General features: G+C 49.3%; 1 protein-coding gene across 5 annotated transcripts in view; it reads right to left on the bottom strand.

The window, feature by feature from the left end:
* Nucleotides 1-20,367, bottom strand: part of STPG1 (sperm tail PG-rich repeat containing 1) — a 53,347-nt gene that overhangs the window by 4,310 nt on the left and 28,670 nt on the right. For 3 of the 5 annotated variants that reach the window (XM_070510698.1, XM_070510697.1, XM_014855059.3), the window contains 3 exons: nucleotides 14,546-14,716; nucleotides 10,703-10,811; nucleotides 6,837-7,002 (listed from right to left, as the gene is read on the bottom strand). In XM_070510698.1, coding sequence (XP_070366799.1) covers nucleotides 6,837-7,002; nucleotides 10,703-10,811; nucleotides 14,546-14,716 — 446 coding nt within the window. Of the gene's footprint in view, nucleotides 1-6,836; nucleotides 7,003-10,702; nucleotides 10,812-14,545; nucleotides 14,717-18,759; nucleotides 18,862-20,367 lie in introns of all 5 variants that reach the window. The other 2 variants (XM_014855056.3, XM_014855055.3) reach the window with 1 other exon arrangement.

The raw sequence follows: 20,367 nt of genomic DNA, 5'->3' as shown, positions 1-20,367 counted from the left end.
GGACCGGGATTCCCAGCCACCGGAACTCTACTGCCCTTCGGCCAGCACCTCCCTAAGCAGAGAACTAGAGGGGACCCAGAGGTGTCTTATCCACTCTCCCTATTTTGCTAAAGTTGGTGCCCAGAGAGAAAAAGTAAGTCACCCAAAGTCACCGAGCACATTAGTGGTAATGCCAGGCCTAGAAGTCAAGTCTCAGGTGCCCAGCAATTTGGGGAAGGCCTCATGGCAGAGGGGACGAGGTTTTGGAGCCACTCAGACCTGAGTGTGAATGCCAGTCATGCCGCTTACTGACTGGGAGACCTCAGACAAGTCCCCTGGCCTCTCTGGACCTGCAGCAAGGACCAACCCACACTCACTCTTTATAAGTGAGTTGATAAGTGGAAAAAAGGTATGCAGGCACCTAGCATAGTGCCAGCACACAGTAGGTGCTCAATAAAAGCAGTCATTATTATGACCCCTGCAGCACCACAGCCTGCTGCTTGGTCACAGAGTAGCAACCGAGCCTCAGGACAGGGAGATTAGGGGGTCCCTCACCCAGAGTCACCCTGAGGCAGGGTGGACACTCCCACCGCCAGGGGAGACTATGGAAGGCCATCGTAAATGTGCTGGAGGCTCACATCGCATGATGGAGGCACAGCTGGCTTGGATGCTTATATTTAGAAGAAAGGTGCCCACAGGAAAAGGAGAAAAAACGTTGCCTCCTTTCTTCCCCTCCAGTCAGCAGGGAAGAACTGCTCCAGCGTGCGATCCATTGCCTCTCCCCTTATAAAGAAAAGCTGGCTTCTCCTTGTTCTGGCTTGTGCCACCCCTTCAAAGCATCCCCAGAAATTGGATGAGTGTGTGGCTGGCGTCACTGAGAGACAGGCTTGATTCCTGGAAGGCAGAGGTGGAAGGAGCCAAGCATTGTATGAAGTCACCCCACAGTCTGGGTCATCCCCAAGAAAATCATGAGGTGTCTCCTTTCCAAAGCAGGGACGGCCTACAGGAGGCCAGGCAGGCTGGGTCAGTGTCTCAGCTGCACTCATGGTGAGAATGGGCTAGAGGGGTCCCTCGCCCTCCACTCCGTCTACATGCCCTGGAGAGGCTCGGCACCCTCAGCTCCCCTCTCTGGATCTTTGACCAGCGTCAGCCACGTGGGGGACTCTCTGCCAGGTACTCTGGGGAGTCTAGACTGTTCTGTGCTCAGACACAGACCCTGAATGCTCCCAAGGGCTTGGCAGCCCCTTGCTAGAGACAATCCCGACTGGCGGTGACTTAAGGCAGTACAGACTTGCTGGTGGACAGACCTGAGGCTGACTCTCCTCGTCCCCGTTCACCAGCTGTGTGTCCTTAGAAAAGTCTCTGAGCCTCCCTCAGCCTCTGTTTCTCCATCTGTGAAACGGTGGATAACAATTCGGCCCCCAGGATTGAGAGGAAGATTAACTAGTGCTTTACCGGTATTACTGCTTTCAAACACGAAATGTTAGAACAGAGGTAAAACTCTGCCTTGAGAGCACAGAAAGAGAGACTAATTCCAACTGAGGGACTCCAGAAAGCTACCCTAGCAGGGACAGCATTTGCCCTGAAAGGGGAGCAGGAATCCTCGGAGCAGAAAAGGTGGAGGAGGAAGCATTGCCAGCGGGAAACAGCCGGGGCAAAAGCCCAGAGGAGGGACAAGCTTGTAGCTCCATGGGGCAGAGTGGGGACAGGAGGAGGCAGAGGCTGGGCCTGCCACACTGCCTCCAGCCCCCACCCACCCACGTGTCTGACCATCCCCCTTACTGACCCTGATCAGAAGCTGAAGGAGAAGCTCCCATTCATGCCTCTCAATCCAGCCTCATCTCCCAGGCCCCGGCTCCCCATTTACCTTCCAGAAACACCCAACACAGCACTGCCAGCAAGCCGGTGCCTTTGTCATGCTCTTCCTTCTGCCAGGAGCACCTACATCCCTGCAAACTCTGATTCACTCTCCACTTCTCACTCCTTTAGAGAAACTTCCCCAGCCACTGCCTTCACCCCTGCCTCACATCCCTCCCTGTGGGCCTGCAGAGGAGCCTGGGTTTGGGTTTCAGAGTCAGATGCCCTGGATTCCAGCCCTGCCCTGCCCTGTTGGCGAGTCTGCACTGCATCTGTAAACTCTGTGTACAATACCCACCTGCCGGTGGGTTGGAAGCGTGACACTAAATAATATCTATGAAAGCTCTGAGCCCAGTGTAGCTGGCCCCTCAATACATTCTAGCCCTTCATTCTTCTCTTCTCTGCACAGAACATGCTAGATTGACTACACTCTTTACTTGCCTAGCTCTTTAAAGGGGGGATGGTGTCTGACTCATCGTTAAGGCCCCCGTCCCTATTCCCGGGACATTTGCTGAACTGCAGAGAAGAGGAGAGGGTTGAAGCAAGCAAGCATGGGAGCCCAGACATCTGAATCCCCCTGACAATTTATCAACATCCAGGGCTGGTTCCTCCATGTCCCTGTGGGGCTGGGCAAATCACAAAGGTCAGGCTGGACCGAGCCCAGGGCAGCCCATGGTGCGTTGTGACCGGGACTTTGATGAGCCTCATTGCTCAGTTATAAAAGCCAAGCTGGTCCTGCCCCGTGGAAAGAAAACATCTATCAAAGGCTCTGAGTTGGCCACAACTGGATTAAGTGTGTTAGCAGCTTCCAACGTGAGCCGTTTGAAAATTGCCCAAGAATAATGAATGTCTCAGAGCACTCAGCAGGTCACTGGGGGAAGGCAGCGAGACCCTGGGGACACTCCCAGGCACAGATTCACCCTGCTTCGGGGATTCCCAGGGTCGGGAGGGAGAAAGGGGCAATTTCTTCTCATCATTAAAGGGCAGCCGATTGCCCCTGGGGAGGAATGCAGGATCTGTTTAACAGGGCAGGGGTGACAGATGACAGCCGCTTGGGAAGACACATCCCATATCTAATTGAAAATCCCAGGGGAACCTTAGGTGGGTCCAACGCAATTACCCAAATTGGAGTGGAGCCAACAGGGCTTGATTCTTGGGCTCTGGCTGTGACAGGACAGCGTGCCTGTGCAAAACCAGCGGCTTAAACCTCCAGGAAGTAGATCAAGGGTTAGGAAGGTGTCAGTGGGTGTTTCCCCTCCTTGCTGGGGAGCTGAGTTGAAACGCAGGCCCTGGGAGGAACCATTTTCATCTCTAAAAGCCCTGGTCCTGACTCACCCTGAGTCACTGAGCCATCGCTGTGACGAACGCTGAAGACCAGAAGCAGTGAAACCCGGGCTGACACTTCACTTCTCTTCTAAGACCCTCTGGAAGCCAATAAATCCTCTTAGCTTTTCAGTCAGCACGGTGGCCAGAGCAAAGAGACACCCTGTGACATGTTTTTCAGCTAAGGAGCCCAGAAACGCCCTCGCTAACGCCCTGCCAGCCCCTAGCATGGCCTCTCCCCATAGGGCCGCTCAAGAAACATCAGGGGAGTGTGGAGGCCCCACTCACACCCTTCAGCAAAAACACAGCTCCACGTAGCGAAAGGGAACCGTGCGCCCAAGCTGGTGAGTTCTGTGAGTTTCTCATTCTACCCCTGCAAGCACATTAGGAAGTATTTTTGTCCTGATTCACGGAGGATGGACTGGAATTCCCGGGAGTGAAGTGACTCCCGCCCCTGGTGAGCGAGGACCGGAGGTTCAGCACAGCCTGCCTTACACCCACGGACAACACAGCCTCTGCAGCCCACTCCCAGCTCAGGAGGCCAGCAGGCAGAGTGGAGACAGACCAGCCCTTTCTCGGCCTCTGAGGGCTCCTGAGGGCTCTCATCCTGTCACCCGGCCTCTAGCCTTTCTGGGCTCCCCTTACGTTGGTCAGTAACATGGGACTAGCAACCCCAGGGAGCGTTAACATCTCCCCTGCTTCTCCTGGCATCCTAAAGAAAGCAGAGCCAAAATAGCTTTTTACAAGTTGGAACGCTACCCAAGAATGGTGAGCCAAGCATGTCCAACCCAAGACAAATAAGGGCAGGCCTCGCATCCGTCACACACCAGTGAAACCTGGGCTGCGTGTGCCTCTGAAAAAGAAACTCAGTGACAATTCTCGGATTGTCCCCCACTGTCCTGCACAGCCCCAGAGATGGAAATGTGATTAGGCTTATTGTGGACAAGGGCTCATGGAAAGTTACCCATAGACGGGGAAGAAATAACACAGACCTTCTCAGGGCCCTGACAGTCCCAGCACATGGCCTCAGGCACTCCTGTCCCTCTCTTCCCTCCAGGGACATGGCAAAGGAAACAGAACTCAAATCCGAGAGACCAGGACTTGAGACTCTCTCAACACTACAACGAACAGCTGTATCTTTTCTTTCTCTTGTGTTACTTTCTTCATCATTCAGCATGGACAGATGGATACTCTTTTAGAATAACCCAAAGCACACTTCAGTTTTATGTTCTTGCTTTTGAAATGAAATTACAAATTTCTCAGCTTCATCCTTTCCACGTCAATTTGAAAAGATATATTTTGGACCTCCCCTGTGGGTCCAGGCTGGCTCCATGTCCACTGTCCCCTGTATGCTCTCCTGAGTGACATGGCGAGCCAACCTGGAGTCATAGAGTGTCAGAAATGGAAAGACCTCCCCTTTTTCCACACGTGGAGAAATGAAGGCCCAGAGAGGTTCTGAGAGCAGCCCCAGGCCACAGAGCCAACTAACACAAATGTCTAGCCATGGAGGCTGGGAAGCTATCCACTCAGCAGGGTGAACCTAAGTTTGAGACACTGGGTGTAACAAATACTTTACTGCAGGCCTCCTCAGAGCCTTTAATGAGCTCATGGACACTGAGATGCTCCTAGGGGCAAAGGGATCGTATGCCGTGCTTCTGAAGCTTATTAACCAAGGATCTGTCATTCACGAAGCATCACAGTGAGCCCCAGACATCCCCAGACACGCCCGCACTACTGCAGTGCCCCAGCTGGAAACACTGCCCTTCCCACAGCCTTGGGACCCACACCATGCAGCCTTTTGTTGCATGCTCCTCCGCCTTGCTTTGGAGTTGTTCCCAGGGGAGCTTGGCTGAAGGCGTGTATGGTGTTCTGTTCACCTGAGCACCCCACAGCCTCCAGCACAGAACCGGAAACCTCCAGAGCCCGCTGACTGACAGAAGCACGTGCCGTAAAATGAGAGTATCTCAAACCGCTGGTCGAAACTTGAGCAAAGGCCAGAGGACGCTTCTCTGGGGAAGGCAGTGCAACACTGAGCATTCTCCATTCTCCTTCCACCATTTCCTTGAAGAAGCTTCCAGAGTCAGGCTGGGGGCTTGAGCTGCCATGCCAAATAGCAGCTACGACCTATACCCTTGTATGCCTACAGGATACAGAGTTACAGCAGCTCTAACAGGAAGAGCAACGCTATTTTCAAGCACTTTCTCCTCTAACCCTCGCAGAGCCCCTGGGAGAGAAGACCCTTATCTCTGCTTAGTCACCTGGAAGCTGAGGCTCAGAGAGAAGTCTCCACGAGAAGGGCCGGGAGTGCCCCCAGGTCTGCTGACTCCGAAGCCCGGCCTCTCGCCCTCCCTGTTTGCCTGCAGAGTCGGGGAGAGCAGTGGGCAGTGGAAGCAGGGCGTCCCTGAGGTTTGGAGACAGCCTTTCCTGGAGACTTTCCTGCCCCCGTCCCAAGCGCTGGCACCTGTGAAGGGTCAACTGCAGAACCCCAGAACCAGAGGGCAGAAGGGACTTACCCGAGGACTCCATCCCAGCTCTGGATCCCCTCTCCAGATCCGAAGTCTGACCCGGCAGGCATGTCTTGCTCTTCTCCCTAACCCTGTCTCCTGGCCCTGGGCTGACGGGCAGAGGACACCCAACGTCGCCAACCTCCCTGGGCTGCCCCGACCTCCGGCCCACCATGGCTGTGGGCGCCCTGCCTGACCTCTCTGGAGGTGCCCAGGTGGCTACAGGCTCAGTCCCAGCCCTGCTGGTCAGCCTCCTAACAGCCACAGTCCTGCCTGGAGAGGACTGTACAGGGTGAGGTCTTAGATAGCGACGGGACGACTGACCTTAACTGCAGTTAGTTCTAGAAGTTCTAGAACATTCTAAGGAATAAAAAATCCCTGTGCATTTTGGAGCATCTTAGGTGAAAGTAACATTAAATATAACACAAATTAAACTTAAAATGGTAACAAAATCTCTGTCTTCACTTTTCAAATTTGTGTTAATATTCAGTCACCATATTTGCACATCCTATATGCCAAATAGATATTTTTAAATCTGAAAGCAACACTGTGAGGCATGAATCATCCCCACTTTACTTTTCAGCATAGAGGCCCAGAGGGGTTAGTACAGTGCCCAAGGTTACACAGCATGAAAACAGCAGAGCTGATGTTCAAATCCAGCAGGTCTGACCAGCTCTAAAGTCTGGGCTTCTATCCTATCAGTACCAAACTAGAGAGCGGCACTGCTTCTGTATCTCCTGCCACCCACCCCAGTGGAAATGTTATGTTATAAAAATAGAATGATGTCAGCACCAGGAGGGCACAGCATTGTGAGGAACACGGCTGTCCCGGGCCTAATTGCCAGTGGCACCGCAAGTTGGCTCTGAGGACGCAGGCAAATCTCGCAGCCTCACTGAGCCTAGCTTCTGCCTCTATGGAGTCAGAGGGATAATCCTTACAAGGGAGTTAATGTGACAGTTGAGTAAGATGTGAAGCCCCCGCACAACATAGTTGCTCAGTAAATATCACGTATCCCACAGTATTTATTGAGCACCTGCTATGTCAGGGAGGGTCCCTGGAGAGCAACCCAGCGCTGTGTCTGGCCAGCCAGCGACTCCTCCTGCTTCCCCACCCATGTTGGGTCCTTCCCCAGAACCACCGTCCAGAAGAAAGATCAGAATGATCAGGACTCACGGGAAAAGAGACTTTTTCGGAATTTTGCTGTGGTCGTTTGGGTTGTAATAACCGGGTCCCGGGCCTGTTGACGTCAGTTTCAATCCACGGCCAGTTTTCGATTTAAAACAAGACATTAATATCTTTGGCGACTGCTTCACAAGGGATTCGTTGACATTATAATGCCCTAAGCAGAAAGGAATTTTAAAACAGAATAAAGAACTTTTCTCAAATAAATAAAAAGCAGTATTTTCCGCCTAAGAAGATATTGAATGACTTCAAGGTGGTATCACTCCAGAACGGTCAAATGGAAGGGGCTGCCTGAAATAACTAAAAATAATACCACAGAGGGAACATGTGCCACACGCACCATGTCCTGAGCTCATTTAATCCTCCCGGCAGCCCAGCAAGATGGGTATTCTCACCTCCATCCTAAACACTAGGAACCTAAGACTCAGAGAGATTAACTAATTTGCCGAAAGACATTCATCTAACCAGGGACTAAGCTCAGCTTGCTCCTCTATAAAGTAAGAATAGCAATTCTTCCAACAACAGGGTGGTATGATCATTGAATGACATTTTAGGTTCTTGGCACATAGTAGTTGTTTAGTAACTATTATGCAATCAACAAAGATTTATGAAGCACCTACTCTGTGTTCCCAGGGCCACCTGTTTCCAAAGTCCATGCTTTCCCACCATGCCCCACCTCAAGACACTGTGACAGAATACAATTAATGTGAGTGTGCACAAAGCTTTAAGGAAGAAGAGAATGATCTGAGCTGGGGTGAAGAGGAAGCAATCTCCCCGCTAAATCGTCTGCAGCCCCGTGAATGGGTGCAGGGGTTTCGGAATGCAAAACAGCAGCAGGAGGCCACAGCTTTGAAGGCATCTGCACACTTTGACGGCCGCTTCTCATTACTCAGAAATTAAGGAAGTTATTCAACCTAATGGAAAAGCTCTAAGCATAAAGGTGCGCACAACAGCAGTGGCCACAATGTGAGAAAGGAGAAACAGCCTGGATGGCCAGGTCCAGGGGCGGTCATGGGAACGACAGCCCCTCCTGGTGGCATGGCAGCCCTGACGGTGACGAGAACGAAGATCGTCATAAAGCCACACGGCAATGTTTTTGAAAATGAAAGGATGAAAAAACTAAAAGAAAGCCAAAAAGTCTATACACACGAAGACGACGTCCATGTACAAATGGATACGGCTGAGTAAAAACAGGTTGGAACCCAGAAAAGTTACATTATAAACTATAAAGGTTATATTACAATTATATTAGCGATGGCATTGTGGGTGGGAAAATATTTCAAATTTTCTAAACATTGTAAAGTTGATTTTGCTTTAAGTAAAACTTTACTTTTCCTTTGCAAAAGTACTGAAAACAACGATATGGTACATATTAGCAGGATTTTATTTAAACGGTCATACCCAGTGGGGGCAAAGGTGAGGACAACAGGTGCCTCGGAGAAGCTGTGCTGAAGGGTAACTTGGTCACAAATATCAAAAACCTTAAATATTTTACACACTTTTTGACTTGGCAATTTCACTTGAGGCAATTTACATAAGGAAATAATCTTGATTGTACACAAGTGTGAGCTACAAGGATATTTGTGCCACTCTCTATCAGCGATCAGTTTAAAACAACCTAAATTTCCAACAAGGGGGAATTTATTCCTTAACTTACTGTCCTGCCATTCAATGGAATACTATACAACCACTAAAAAGGTGCCCTGGGAGGATTTTTATAACATGAAAAGATGTTCTCAATATATGCTTAAGTTAAAAAAATAGATATCCAGTTAGCTTTATATCTCTCAAATTATCTTTCTGTTTCTTTTTCATATATATATATTTTTAAATTTTTTCCCCACCAAAACAAGTTTAAAGCAATACTTGATTATAAAATGCTAAAAAGCAGAAGCAAGGGAGAAAAGGCTTTCATGCCCCCACGGCCCAGAGAGAACCGAGGTAAGGCTCCGGTGTATCGACTTCCATCTTTTCCTGAGTGGGGCTGGACTGTCTCAGGGTGTCGAGCTTGCCTATGGATTCACCTCTGTAACCCGCATTTCTCATGCCACTTTGATGCAGGTATGTCCCCAAGTTCTATAACCTTTTTTATTAAAGGAAAAATAAAGAGGGAGGAGGACACTGGGGGTGTGCCTGACTTGTGCTCAGCACATGCAAACTGAGAAAACCCGATCAGTGAATGTGCACAGGGGAGCACTTTGCTCAGGACTGAAGGCGGGCCAGGCGCAGCCCGGGCCCTCAGAGCTGTGGGCACACGGCAGGAATGCCAATCACGGCTCCACACCTGGTTTCTTCCCACAGGGGGCGAAGCAGACACCACAGCCACAGCGTTATTTCTGAGATCCCCCAGGCTCTGGCCCTGGCAAGTTTGGGGGTGGGGGATGGAGTGTTTGTCCTGAAGGCACCAGGCATCGAGGCACCTAGCCAGATGGGCCTGGATAAAATCCCAGTGTGGGACCCTGGGCTCGTTACCTTCTAGCTATGTATAATTTTTGCCCTTTTCAATGATAATAATAATAGCTCATGCTTTCCGAGCACGTGATTATGTACCAGACAAATGCTCCAGGGTTTTGAGCGCATTCAATGGGATAACGAATGTAAAGCCTCAGGCACACAGTAGGAGCTTAACAGACACTAGTGTCCCCCCTCCCACCCCTCCTGCTCTGTTACAAGGGGCCAGGGGCCCCTCAGGACCCTCCTGGGGGGAGTGGGTGCCCACATCCCAGGGCTCACTGGCAGGACCTCTGGCCAGACCCCAGGGAGGCCGGCTTTGTCACCTGGGTTTGCCTCGGATGCTGCAGGCTGGGGCTTCACAGGGGCTGAGCCTCCTCACTAGGGCTCGTGTGATTTTTCAGCTCAGACTGATCTTCTCACCTTTAACTGGGATTTGCTGAAATCTGACATGTGCTGGAATTTTACCCACACCCCCTCCAAGAGGCGTGATTGCAGAGGCCAGCTCTCCCCGTTCCTCGTCTTGGCTCTGGGGCCCAAGGCTCCTTGAAGGCCTTCAGGACCCATTTGGGAAGCTCTAATATATTGTGTGCTCCTGGAGCGCAGACTGCAGCCTCCCCGGACCTCTCTGGGAAGCCGTCACCAAGGCTGGCAGGGGGAGGAGATCTGAAAGCACAGGAGTGGTGCAAGGCCTCCCCCAGCCCGGCGGGGAGAACGTTTTCAGGCCAGCCTCGGTGCATGCCAAATCCTGGAGGTTTCAGAAGTCACAACGGAATGATGGGGTGAGAGGCTCCTCCATCACACACCTCTGGGCTTCGGTCTGCCCTTGATTAGCTTTGCGACACTGAGCAAGTCACTTCAGCTCTCCGCGCCTCCATTTCCTCGCCTGAAACACAGGACTTAAGAGCACAGCCCTAGGAGGACAGATGAGTGAGGGCTGCATGGGAAACAGTGCGGAGTAAACAGAGCTATTTCCATCCTTTGATGCCTGGATGATGAAGTTGCCTCTAGGCACAGGAGACAAGGAATGCTGGGCTGAGTGTGGGAGGGTCCAGAGCATTGTGTGTCCCCCTCTTCCTCCCCCCAGGGCATGTGATGGAGTTGGGGGGGGGGCGGGTAGGGGAAGGTGCATACTTCTGAGACGAGAGGCCACTTCCCCACCTACCTGCCCCGAGCAGGTGAAAGGGGAGGACGACGTGGCTGCTTTGTGGTCCACTTCCAGAGCCAGCCAACCTCCCCATGAAGGGGGAAGCCGGTCTTCTCCTCTTTGTTCAGTATCTCCCTCCACCCCCTCTCCCCCAAAGCCCAGCTCCTTCTAGAGAGACTCCCTGTGAGGGACCGGCCCTGCTGATGGATGAGACCTGGTACATCAGCCCTCAGGTCAAGGCCAGCACAAGGCCACTCACCTGGGGCAGGTCCTGTCTCAGGAACTGGGAAAAATCCTCTCTGAGTCTTCGACATAAACCCGGCTCGGGCACAGACGTTATTTTTCTGCTTGCAGCAAGAGACAGAGGCCTGGGGAGAAAATAAACACGGTGTGCTCAATGCCTTCCCTTTCTTTGTCTCTGTCACTGTGCCTGGACGAGAGGCACATTTGGGTAAAACATCACATTTAAACCTGTCCCCCTCAGAAAATGAGCAGACACGAGCGGAAAAGGTCACGCCAACTGTGCCTTCACCATCACCCCAGCCGGAGGGGTCGATGAGTTTGTGGTCACCAGCAGACAGATGGCTGGTGACCCAGCGTGGCATGGAGGACGGCGCCCGGAGGAGGCAGCCCACAGACTCGGCTTCTGGGCTGGCCTCTGCTGTGCACGGGACGTGCGACCCTGCACAATTGTTCCATTTCTCTGAACTTGAGCTTTTTCTCGTCTGTGAAACGGATCAGAGGCGCTCCTTGATGCAGAGCGCTGCTGGGGTGAGGAGGCAGGCGGTCAACGGAAATCATCTGTAGGAAAGTGTTTTTCAAAAGGCAAATTATTTTCATTACTTTTCCTAGGATTCTTATTCTCCTCAGAACACTTCGCCCTACACATGCCCACCTGACTCCTCACCGTTCAACAGCCCTTCTATAAACACAGGGTTGGGGGCATACAAGGGAATCATGTAATTTAAGATCAGATTTGTAAGCACCCTTGTCTTGACTTTTCTGGACTGACCAGAAATGAAGAATCTTGGCTGATCCACGCAATATACACTTGAGAGTGTTCAGAACTCTAAAACTAAGAGAGGAAAAGGGAAACCTGAGCTCATTCTTACGTTACACATGAATCACAAATATTTTAAATGCCGATTTGCAGTCTGTCCCCTGTATTCATTAGATAAAAGAGGCAATAAAAGTTGTGTCTGCGATGGCTGGGAGTATTTACCGAATGAGCGAAACTATTTGCTGGGACCAGGATGCTTTGATTTTCGGTGATATTCCTTTGTCAAAAAAATGTTTCTCAAGAAACACAGAGGGCATTTTGATTTTGTGTTGACAAAGGCGGAGGAATTTTGCTTTCCCAGGGTCCTAAAGGCCAGACTGCATGCAGAGAGGGCAAACAACGAGATCAGATGGAACAGGCTAATTACTGGGCTCACAGAGAAGAGCCAGAGAGGAAGTAATAACACGATACGGAGGAAAGGGATTCAAATAGAGAAGTGGGGGACCCTGGTGCGCAGAGGCAAAGAAAGGCCCCGGCAGACCTCCGTGCACAGTGTGGCTAACAGGATTATCGCTTCTCTGCTCCTCGCCTGTTGACTCAACCATTGTTCTCCAGGTCTGAAAAAGCCTCCTGTAGACAAAACACGACCTCAGCTTTCTTCCTCACCCAGACGGAAACGCTACTGAAAAGGGGGCATTTTTGTACACACTGAGTGTGCGTCACTGGAAGATCCCACCATTCGACTAGGAAAATAGCTCCACTGGCAGGTTAAAAAAGAATGAAGCTGACTTATTGTATTGCCACAGGAAAAAAAGATCCAAGATATAGTTACGTAGAAACTGCACGTGTACTGCAGACAGTGTAGTCCCGACACTGGAGGGAGGGGCGAGGGGAGGAAGGGAGTACGGAAGAAATTGCACCTGGGTGGGGATGGTGGTTCGCTTTGCGGAGCAGAATTATCAGGGACTTCCACTTTCTAGTTCAGGGGTTTCTCTAATGCTTGAGTATATTTCATGATGAACACGTATTATTTTCAGAGCCACGTTAAAACAATAATGAACAAAACGCATGCAAGCGACAATTGATCTGTTGGCAGGACAGAGTGCTGACTTGGGAAATGGTCTTTTCTAGATTAACAACTGTCTACTACTGGGATGTCATTCCTTTGATGTCACAAACATTTATTGCATGCTTACTGCATACCAGCAGCTGAGCTAGGCATTGGAGATATGAAGCCGGGTGAAGGAGCACGCTGGGCTGGGCACTAACTACAGCATCCTTCAGCTGCAACCAGGAGGATACAGAGAGCAGCACGCACATGGAGACAGTCAGCCTGTGCTTGTCTCCCAGGTAACCCAGGCCTCTCTCAGGAGTGGCAAAGGCACTACAGCCAAGCACCTTCATTATCACTTTCTCAGACAAGGTCTCGATCTCTCTCCTGTTAGTCTAACAGCCTCCTCACTGGTTTTCCAAAATCCACCCTCAGCCCACACTGCAGTCCATTCTCCATACAGCTGCTCGAGGGAGATATTATTTTTTTTTTTCTGCTTTATCTCCCCCAACCTCCTCCCCCCCCACCCTGGTACACAGTTGTGTATCTTAGTTGCACGTCCTTCTAGTTGTGGAGGGAGATATTTTAAAAAGTACATCAGATGACATCGCCCTACACCTCCTATCCCCCTTAAGGGCTTCCCAGGACACAGAGAACAAAATCTGAACTCTCCCCTGGGATCTTAAGGACCCTGAAGGAACTGGCCCCTGCTTATCTGTCTGGCTTCCCCTCATCCCCTCTCTTCCTAGCTCATGCTCCTCTAGCCACCTTCTTGTTGCTCCCCTTGGGCTAAGCTGTTTGCTGTCCCAGGACCTTTACACATACTGTTCCCCAAACTCTGGCTCTTCCTTCAATCCTTGGGTCTCAGCCTCAGAGCCTTCTCTGAGCACCCAGTCTAAAGTACATGGTACTGCCAACCCCCACACCCCTCACATATTCTCTCTCTCAGGCTTCAACTGTTTGTCTCCCTTAAAGCTGACCACAGTTTGTAACTATTTTGTTTGTCTATCTACTAGTTCTGGTCTTGAGTTCCCCATTGGAATCTAAGCCATATCACTGGTCTGGCACAGAGTAGCCACAGGATCCATGAAGGGAAGCCCAGCTGGGTTAGAACACGGTGACTCTGATCACTCTCCATCTTTATACCTCAGCCATATAAATATTATTTATAATAATATAAAAGAAAAAGGAAATTTAAAATGCATTCTGAGACCAAAATATTTTGAAATACGGCATAACATTAATACTTTATGTACAATTCATGTCATGTATTTCAGAGCGCTTTCACGTGCGTTGTCTCATTTGCTTCTTATAACAACCCTGTAGGGCAAGTATAATTAATTCCATTTACAACTGAGGCTCAGAGGTAACACGACTTCCCCATAGACAGCTCTACTGATCTCCATGTGTTATGGATCCTTGGGTGCCAGTATCTCACTTAATATTTGCATTAACATTATGAAGTGGTGGCATATCCCCATCTTACAGATCAACAAACTGAGTCCTGAAAGGTTAAGGGGCTCAGCCAAAGCCACACAGTTAGAAAGTGAGTTGAAATTTGAACCTGACTCCTTCTCTTAACCATTAATTATACCGTTCTGCCTCGGTGACTACAAAGTGATCGTAACTGGCAGAATGCTACTGTTAAAAAACCAATTTTCTGATATGGAAAGATAGAAGCTTATTTTCTCTATAAGGACCTAAAAAGTAAATGAATAGTGCCTGCAGATAAAGTGGTAAATAACATACTCGTTGTTACAAATGAGAAAACTGTCCCAGAAAGATTAGATGATGGGCGGGATGACCATAAGTACTTTCCAGGGCAGTGGTCTTCTCACTGCTCCACACTGACCTCCAGGTGGCTCACATTTTTATCTGGGTTCTGCAAATTCCCTGTTAGAGTCTCGCACAGCCTCATACACCCGTCAACAAATACTGCCTGGTTTACCAATTGCATTAAAATGCTATTTCCCAAAGTTCCCGCTTCCTTTGTTTTATTTTAGTAAATCATTCATTCAATATATCTTTAGTAAGCAGATGCAAGTTCTTACATTGTAATGGTTTGGTGCAGGAGTTTCAAATTTGAGAACTTTCGCAAAGCTTGGCAGCTGGAACATGCTGGAGCAGGAGTTACTGAAGTCTTTCTTCGAAATAAAATGTGATGGGAGGGTGTACGCATTAGCTGCAGGATATTTAGAGACGATGGTGTCCAACCGGGCACACTGTGAGGAGAAAACCAAAGGAGTCAGCATTGTCACATAATCTCGGGGCCCTGAAGGACAAACGTCAAAAAGACAGTGCCCCACACCAGGTCTAAAAGTACTTTATAAAAGGTGAAACTCTAGCAGGTTTCAATGATAAACTGACCTCGGGCTTTAAGGATTTGCTCACGGAAAATGCAAGTTCAGACCTGTTTTAACTTCTGTAAACTAACTCAAATTATTCATCTTATGTTTGGGACTTCACAAAAATAATTTTTCCATAAATGCATTTCCACCCAACCTCGTTTCAGGCCACTTGCGCCTGACTCATCAGCTGTGGGGTAATTTACACGATGGGACGTTCTTCCTCCAATCTAGGCTTTCTTCCTGAGTGAAACCTCACATCTTGGTGCTAAGGTTAAACAATCTGAATCGCCTAAATAACAAGTTTGCTTCCGACGGCAAGGTGCGAGGCTCCGTAGGGCTTGCTGTCCAGCCACGCCTCCTATCCCCCACCTTCTTACTGATTTCATAAAACCCTACAATATTTTTGCTGTTTCAACAGAACCAATCCTCCTCCTTCCAGGAAGCCAGGATGAACTATTTTCAGTTAAACAAACAAACCGAATCAATGTTTGCCAAATGAAAAGGGCCAAAAGGCATAGAAACTAGGTGATAACATCACTTTACCCGAGGATAGTATGGCAAGTATCAGAGTCTGATAAAACAAAAAAATTCTCATTATTTTGTGGTTAAAAGCTTGAAAACATTGCCCCGGGTTTCCTCCGCTTGATAGGGGTCAATAACTACACAAGCACAGAGAGTGGAGGAGGCTGTGGAAGGCACTGGGCCCCCCGGCCCTTCACTTTGTGCTTGGAGGCAACGGTTCTCAACCCCTGGTTTATGGACCCCCAATGGTATGTGTGTAGCGTGCCACTAGCGGCAGAAGCGTTCTTGCCCAGAGTCTCAGCTGTTCAGAGTCTAGCGTGGGTTCAAGTCCCAACTCTGCCTCCTCCTAATTGTAAGGATTCATTGATGTTCCCGGAAGTAAGGTCACCCCAGCCTGGTACTCACTTTGCCTTCGTATTTTGGGCAATAGTGAACCAAGTACTTTTCACGGGTTGTTGCATGTAATCCTCATGGCAACCTTGAGTAGTGGATATTATGATTACCCCACTTTACAGATGAGGAAACTGAACTCCCTCAGCTAGTTAAGTGGTGGAACCAACATTCTCACCCAGGCAGTCTGCCTCCACTGTCTGATATGGATCAGATTTCCCATTCTGAGGCATGGGCCGAGAGGAGTAATAGCAGCATGTGTTTTCATTTATAAGATGAGCGGCTGATAAATGACTGTGGGAGGTTTCAGGTCAGGAAGACTCACTACCCTGTGCCTCATATGCCCAAGGCAAACCTTTGCTTTTCCCTTTTAGAAGAAGGGTGACAAGGTCAAGCCTTCCTTGGTGGTGCCGTCTGTAGTGTGTCCATCCTGAGTCACCCAACAGAGTGGGCAAGCATGTTTTTCTAAGGCGCTATTCCCCAAAGTGTGTTCCTCAGCATACCAGGTCTATAAGATGAGGCTGTGTAGGCGGCAGCAGCAGCGGGGAGAGTTCCAGAGCCAAATACATTTGAGAAATCTCATACCATGTTCCCATCTTGAAGATTCGTCACACACATTGGCGTATTAAATGCTCTGAGAAGGTCTTCAGTAAAGAAACCTGTCTGACTTTGTTTAACCAGCCTTTCTCAAACTTACGGGATCATGGAGTCGTTTTGGCTGAGAATACCAGTTAACATACTTTTTTGGGAAAAATTGTTCTCAAAATTCCCATTGGAGGCAAAGTTTCATAAAGTATTGTAATAGAAATAGTCTGAGTTTAGCTGAAATAACACTCACTCACCAACCCTCCCCACCCCTCGGCTTTCTTTTAATTGCCAAGCCCGTGGTCTCCAATCTGGCCGCCTGCTGGCATTGATGAACATCTCCCCAGCACATCTAACTTTTCCAGGACCATCCCGCCACCGTGCGAATACAGAAAGGCCATGAAAGTTTCCTCCCGCACCTTCACTTAGCATCCTAGTCAGTCCCATGAACAATTCTGCAGCAAAGACTAGGAATGCATTCATAAAGGACGGTATATTTTTTGGACTTAGCGAGATGACAGGTGCTCTCAAAAGGTTGGGCGTAGTTGCTCCAGTAGTCATCAGGAAGTTTCTAAACTTTATTGACCCACAGAGTTTTTCGGTTAGCCTCACCCACAATCACACTCCTCCTGGCCATACCAGTGTCAGCCAGGCAGACCTTTCCCCCATGACGGCAACTTTTAATGCTCTCAGAGTCTTGGGATCCGGAAATGGAGGAGGTGCTAAATGTGAAAGTCACTAAAAGAGGGGTGGAGGCATGAAATTCGCATCCTGTTCAGAAAGGAACTGGGTAAGATGTGGGGCTCTCCCGACAGATCTCCATCAACCACGGATACAGGAACTTAAGTGTTTATACGTAAATTCTCATATCCATCAAAGCGTGGTGAGGCAGCCTGAACAACTTAATGTCTGCTTTCTCCGGGGTTTGGTCTGAATTTTTTAAAGACCTGAAAGGCCCGAAGAGATTCTGTAGTCCTCAGATCTTCCCCTGGGCCCTTTCTCCTCCAGACGGCCCAGCTTCGCTGTTTGGAAAGTTACTGCGTGTAAAGCCCGGTAGGGAACTGATGGTGTGCCCTGACTCATCCCTTCTTTGGCACGGAGCAGGAATGGGCAGTGCCACTATTTGGCCAAGAAATTCTCAGAGAGAAAACCTAGGTGTTGCAGGAAGTATTGTTTGTGACTCAGGTGGTAACAATCCTAACATTTAACATGTTTATAATGCTCTGCAGTTTCAAAGAGTATTTCACCTATTGCAACGTTAATTTGCCTAGTGCCTCCAGGGAGTCTCCACTCGATGAGGCAACTGGGACACACATGGGTGACGTGCCTGAGGTCACATCAAGAATCCACAGCTGAGTCAGGATTAGATCTTAAGTCTCGTCTTCTGTGCCAGGACCTGGTGAGACGGCACTTCTGCCAATTGCTTTGGAGTCTCTTCCCTCGCAGAAAAAGAGGTAGACGTGTGTTGGTTCTGTGTTCTTGCTGGCAGCCTGTGCAGCCTCAACGTCCGTGCTCAGGAGGAGTTAACTCCAAGGTCGGTTTGCTCCTTGAGTATTCAGTGCTGCCAAACTCGAGCTGCAATAAGTGGCTGCATTCAGTGTGCCTTAAATGGTCCCTTTGTGTGGTTTTTAAAAAAAAAAAATCAATTCCAACGTCAGGCATCATAATACATCTTCGCAAGAGATTATTGTAAGTTTTAAAGGAACAGACAGCATATTTGTTTCATCGATGCCAGAGTTTGGGTTTGCTTTGCCTTCTTTTTCACTTTCCTACTTCAGCTAGTCTTTCCTAGTTTGACTCTTTTCCCTTGCTATATCTATTTTTCTTGCCAATTTATAAATATTCAAATAAAGACTCTCCTGGCCCAGGTCTGGTCAGGGATGTTGGCACTTAACCTAGCTACCTGATTGTCAGAGCCCTCCGCAAAGATCAAGACCCACATCTTAGAAAGAAGAGAAATGGAGAGGGGAAGAGGATCACTAGATTTTAGGCCCACTGCCTGCTTTCTTTTTGGTCCCATCAGATTTCTCAATAATTTGAATAACCCAATTAGACTAAGCAATGTAAAACATCACATTAGGGCAAAATGTATAATAATAACTTTTTCCATAGTATGCCTAAAAATCTCAGGAAAACATTTGCCTAGGCCAGTCCATGATGACAAAATTGGTTTTGGATAATCAGGGTCTGAATATTCCTCTAGCTTCTCTTCCCACTCTGGCAACGTGTAGCAGTGGGAAAAAATTTCATAAAGACACAGGCTCCAATCTACCTGCATGAAATTTGAGGAGGCAGTTACTCTCCTAATTAGAACCGTGGGCGTTTGGAGAAAAGGGACTGGATGTCCAATACATGATTATGCAATGAATGAAGGAAATTACTGATCAGTTAATGGCCTTACTCAAAGAAGGGTTTCTCACCATAGAGGGAAAAGTGCCCGTCCCTTTCTTAGACAATGAGACACTGTTGGACACTGGAGATTGGTGAATGACGTTGTAGAACCCAGGACCTGGGAGATCATCCTGAAAGGGAAGAGCATGTGGCGTCATCTGGATACATTCAATTCCATTGTGCTTTTCCACAAGCTCTACATCCATTAACGCTACGCCTCTCTGTAATCCTCCAGGACAGGCACTGCCGCCACTTCACGGATGACAGCCTGGCTCCACCGTTGCCTAACCTGCCCAGTCACCGTCTCAGTTATCAAGCGCTGGGGCTGCAATTCCAACCCAGGTCTGGGACCCCCAAAGCCCTTGCTCTTTCCACCATGCCGTACTGCATTCCAGAAGAATGCTGTTGTTTCTCATGCCCTTAGAGAAATGAGCATAAAATGGGATACCAAGTGTGGCTGATGGGCAGTCGGTTGTAATGACTGGGTGAGCCAAGCCCACGGAGAGGGCAGGGCGACCCATTTCACGTCAACCGCACCCCACCTGGCTCAGCTTCCTCCTCAGCCTTTCAGAAGAGAAATCAGGGAGTGTTTCTGTTTCTAAAGCAAAATGAAACAAAAACAACCTGCCTCCCAAAGAAGCCCATTTCTAACTCTCAGACAAAAAGAGGCAGGATCTTGGGGCTCAGGTGCTAAATGATGCAGGGATGTGAGAGAGGACCAAACAGAAGTGTGACTTCCAAGCGCGTTTCTGCTGCTGCAATGAACTGGGCTTTTGTCTCATTTCCATGCTAGTTACCAGGGGGAAGTCAATGTTGACAGAAGTTGGCCACGCAAGTGGCGTGAAATGGTAAGGATGCTCCCCTGTCTTAGGAGTTTACTGGCTGCCAACTTGGCGCCAGGACCTTCTCAAAGGTTGTCTCATTTAATCCCCGGGTGAAGAAGAGATTACTGTCCCCATTTTCTAGATGGAGACACTGAGGCATGTGGAGATGCATTTGCCCAAGGTCCCACTGCTGTACATGGCAGTACCTGAATTTGGTGCTAAGTGCATGGTGTACACAGCCCTGTGCAGCGGGGGTATCATCAGGCCCATTTTAAGGAAAGTGAGGCCCAGAGATGCTGGGTCCACAGCTAGTAAATGGCGAAGATTTAAACCAGGCAGGCTGACTCTAGCGCTTGCTCTCTCCAACCTCTGCCACCAAGGCTCGTCCTACTTCCACCATCACAACCTTCCTCCGGGCAGAAAGCAAGCTTAAGGCACCCTGAGGACCTTCAAGGACTTTTCAGTCTGACCTGAGCAGAGTGTGATTGTGGTTTAATATAAGGGACAGGGTCAGCAGTGCTATTAACAGGTTCTTCCGCGCTGAATTCAGATGCAGTGCGTCCTCTGAGCCTGGCTCTGCAGCAGTGGGGGCAGAGGAGCCGATTCCTGCTTGTAGGTGGTGATGGTCCTGGTGGACGGAGGGGACTGACTGCCTGGGAGAGTGAGGCAGGCCGAGGAGATGCAACAGAGCCTGGTGCACACACCGCAGGCCGAGGCCAAAAGGACTCTGGCATGTGGTGCAGACTTGAGGGGCTACAGGGAAACAAGGAAGAGATTTTTCTAGGGGGCTGTTTGCAGGGCCAGCACATGCTT

This window comes from Equus asinus, chromosome 5 (assembly GCF_041296235.1).
Source record: "Equus asinus isolate D_3611 breed Donkey chromosome 5, EquAss-T2T_v2, whole genome shotgun sequence".
Classification (NCBI taxonomy): Eukaryota; Metazoa; Chordata; class Mammalia; order Perissodactyla; family Equidae; genus Equus; species Equus asinus.
Note: the sequence above shows the minus strand (reverse complement) of the source record. Positions and strands in the feature narration are given on the sequence as shown.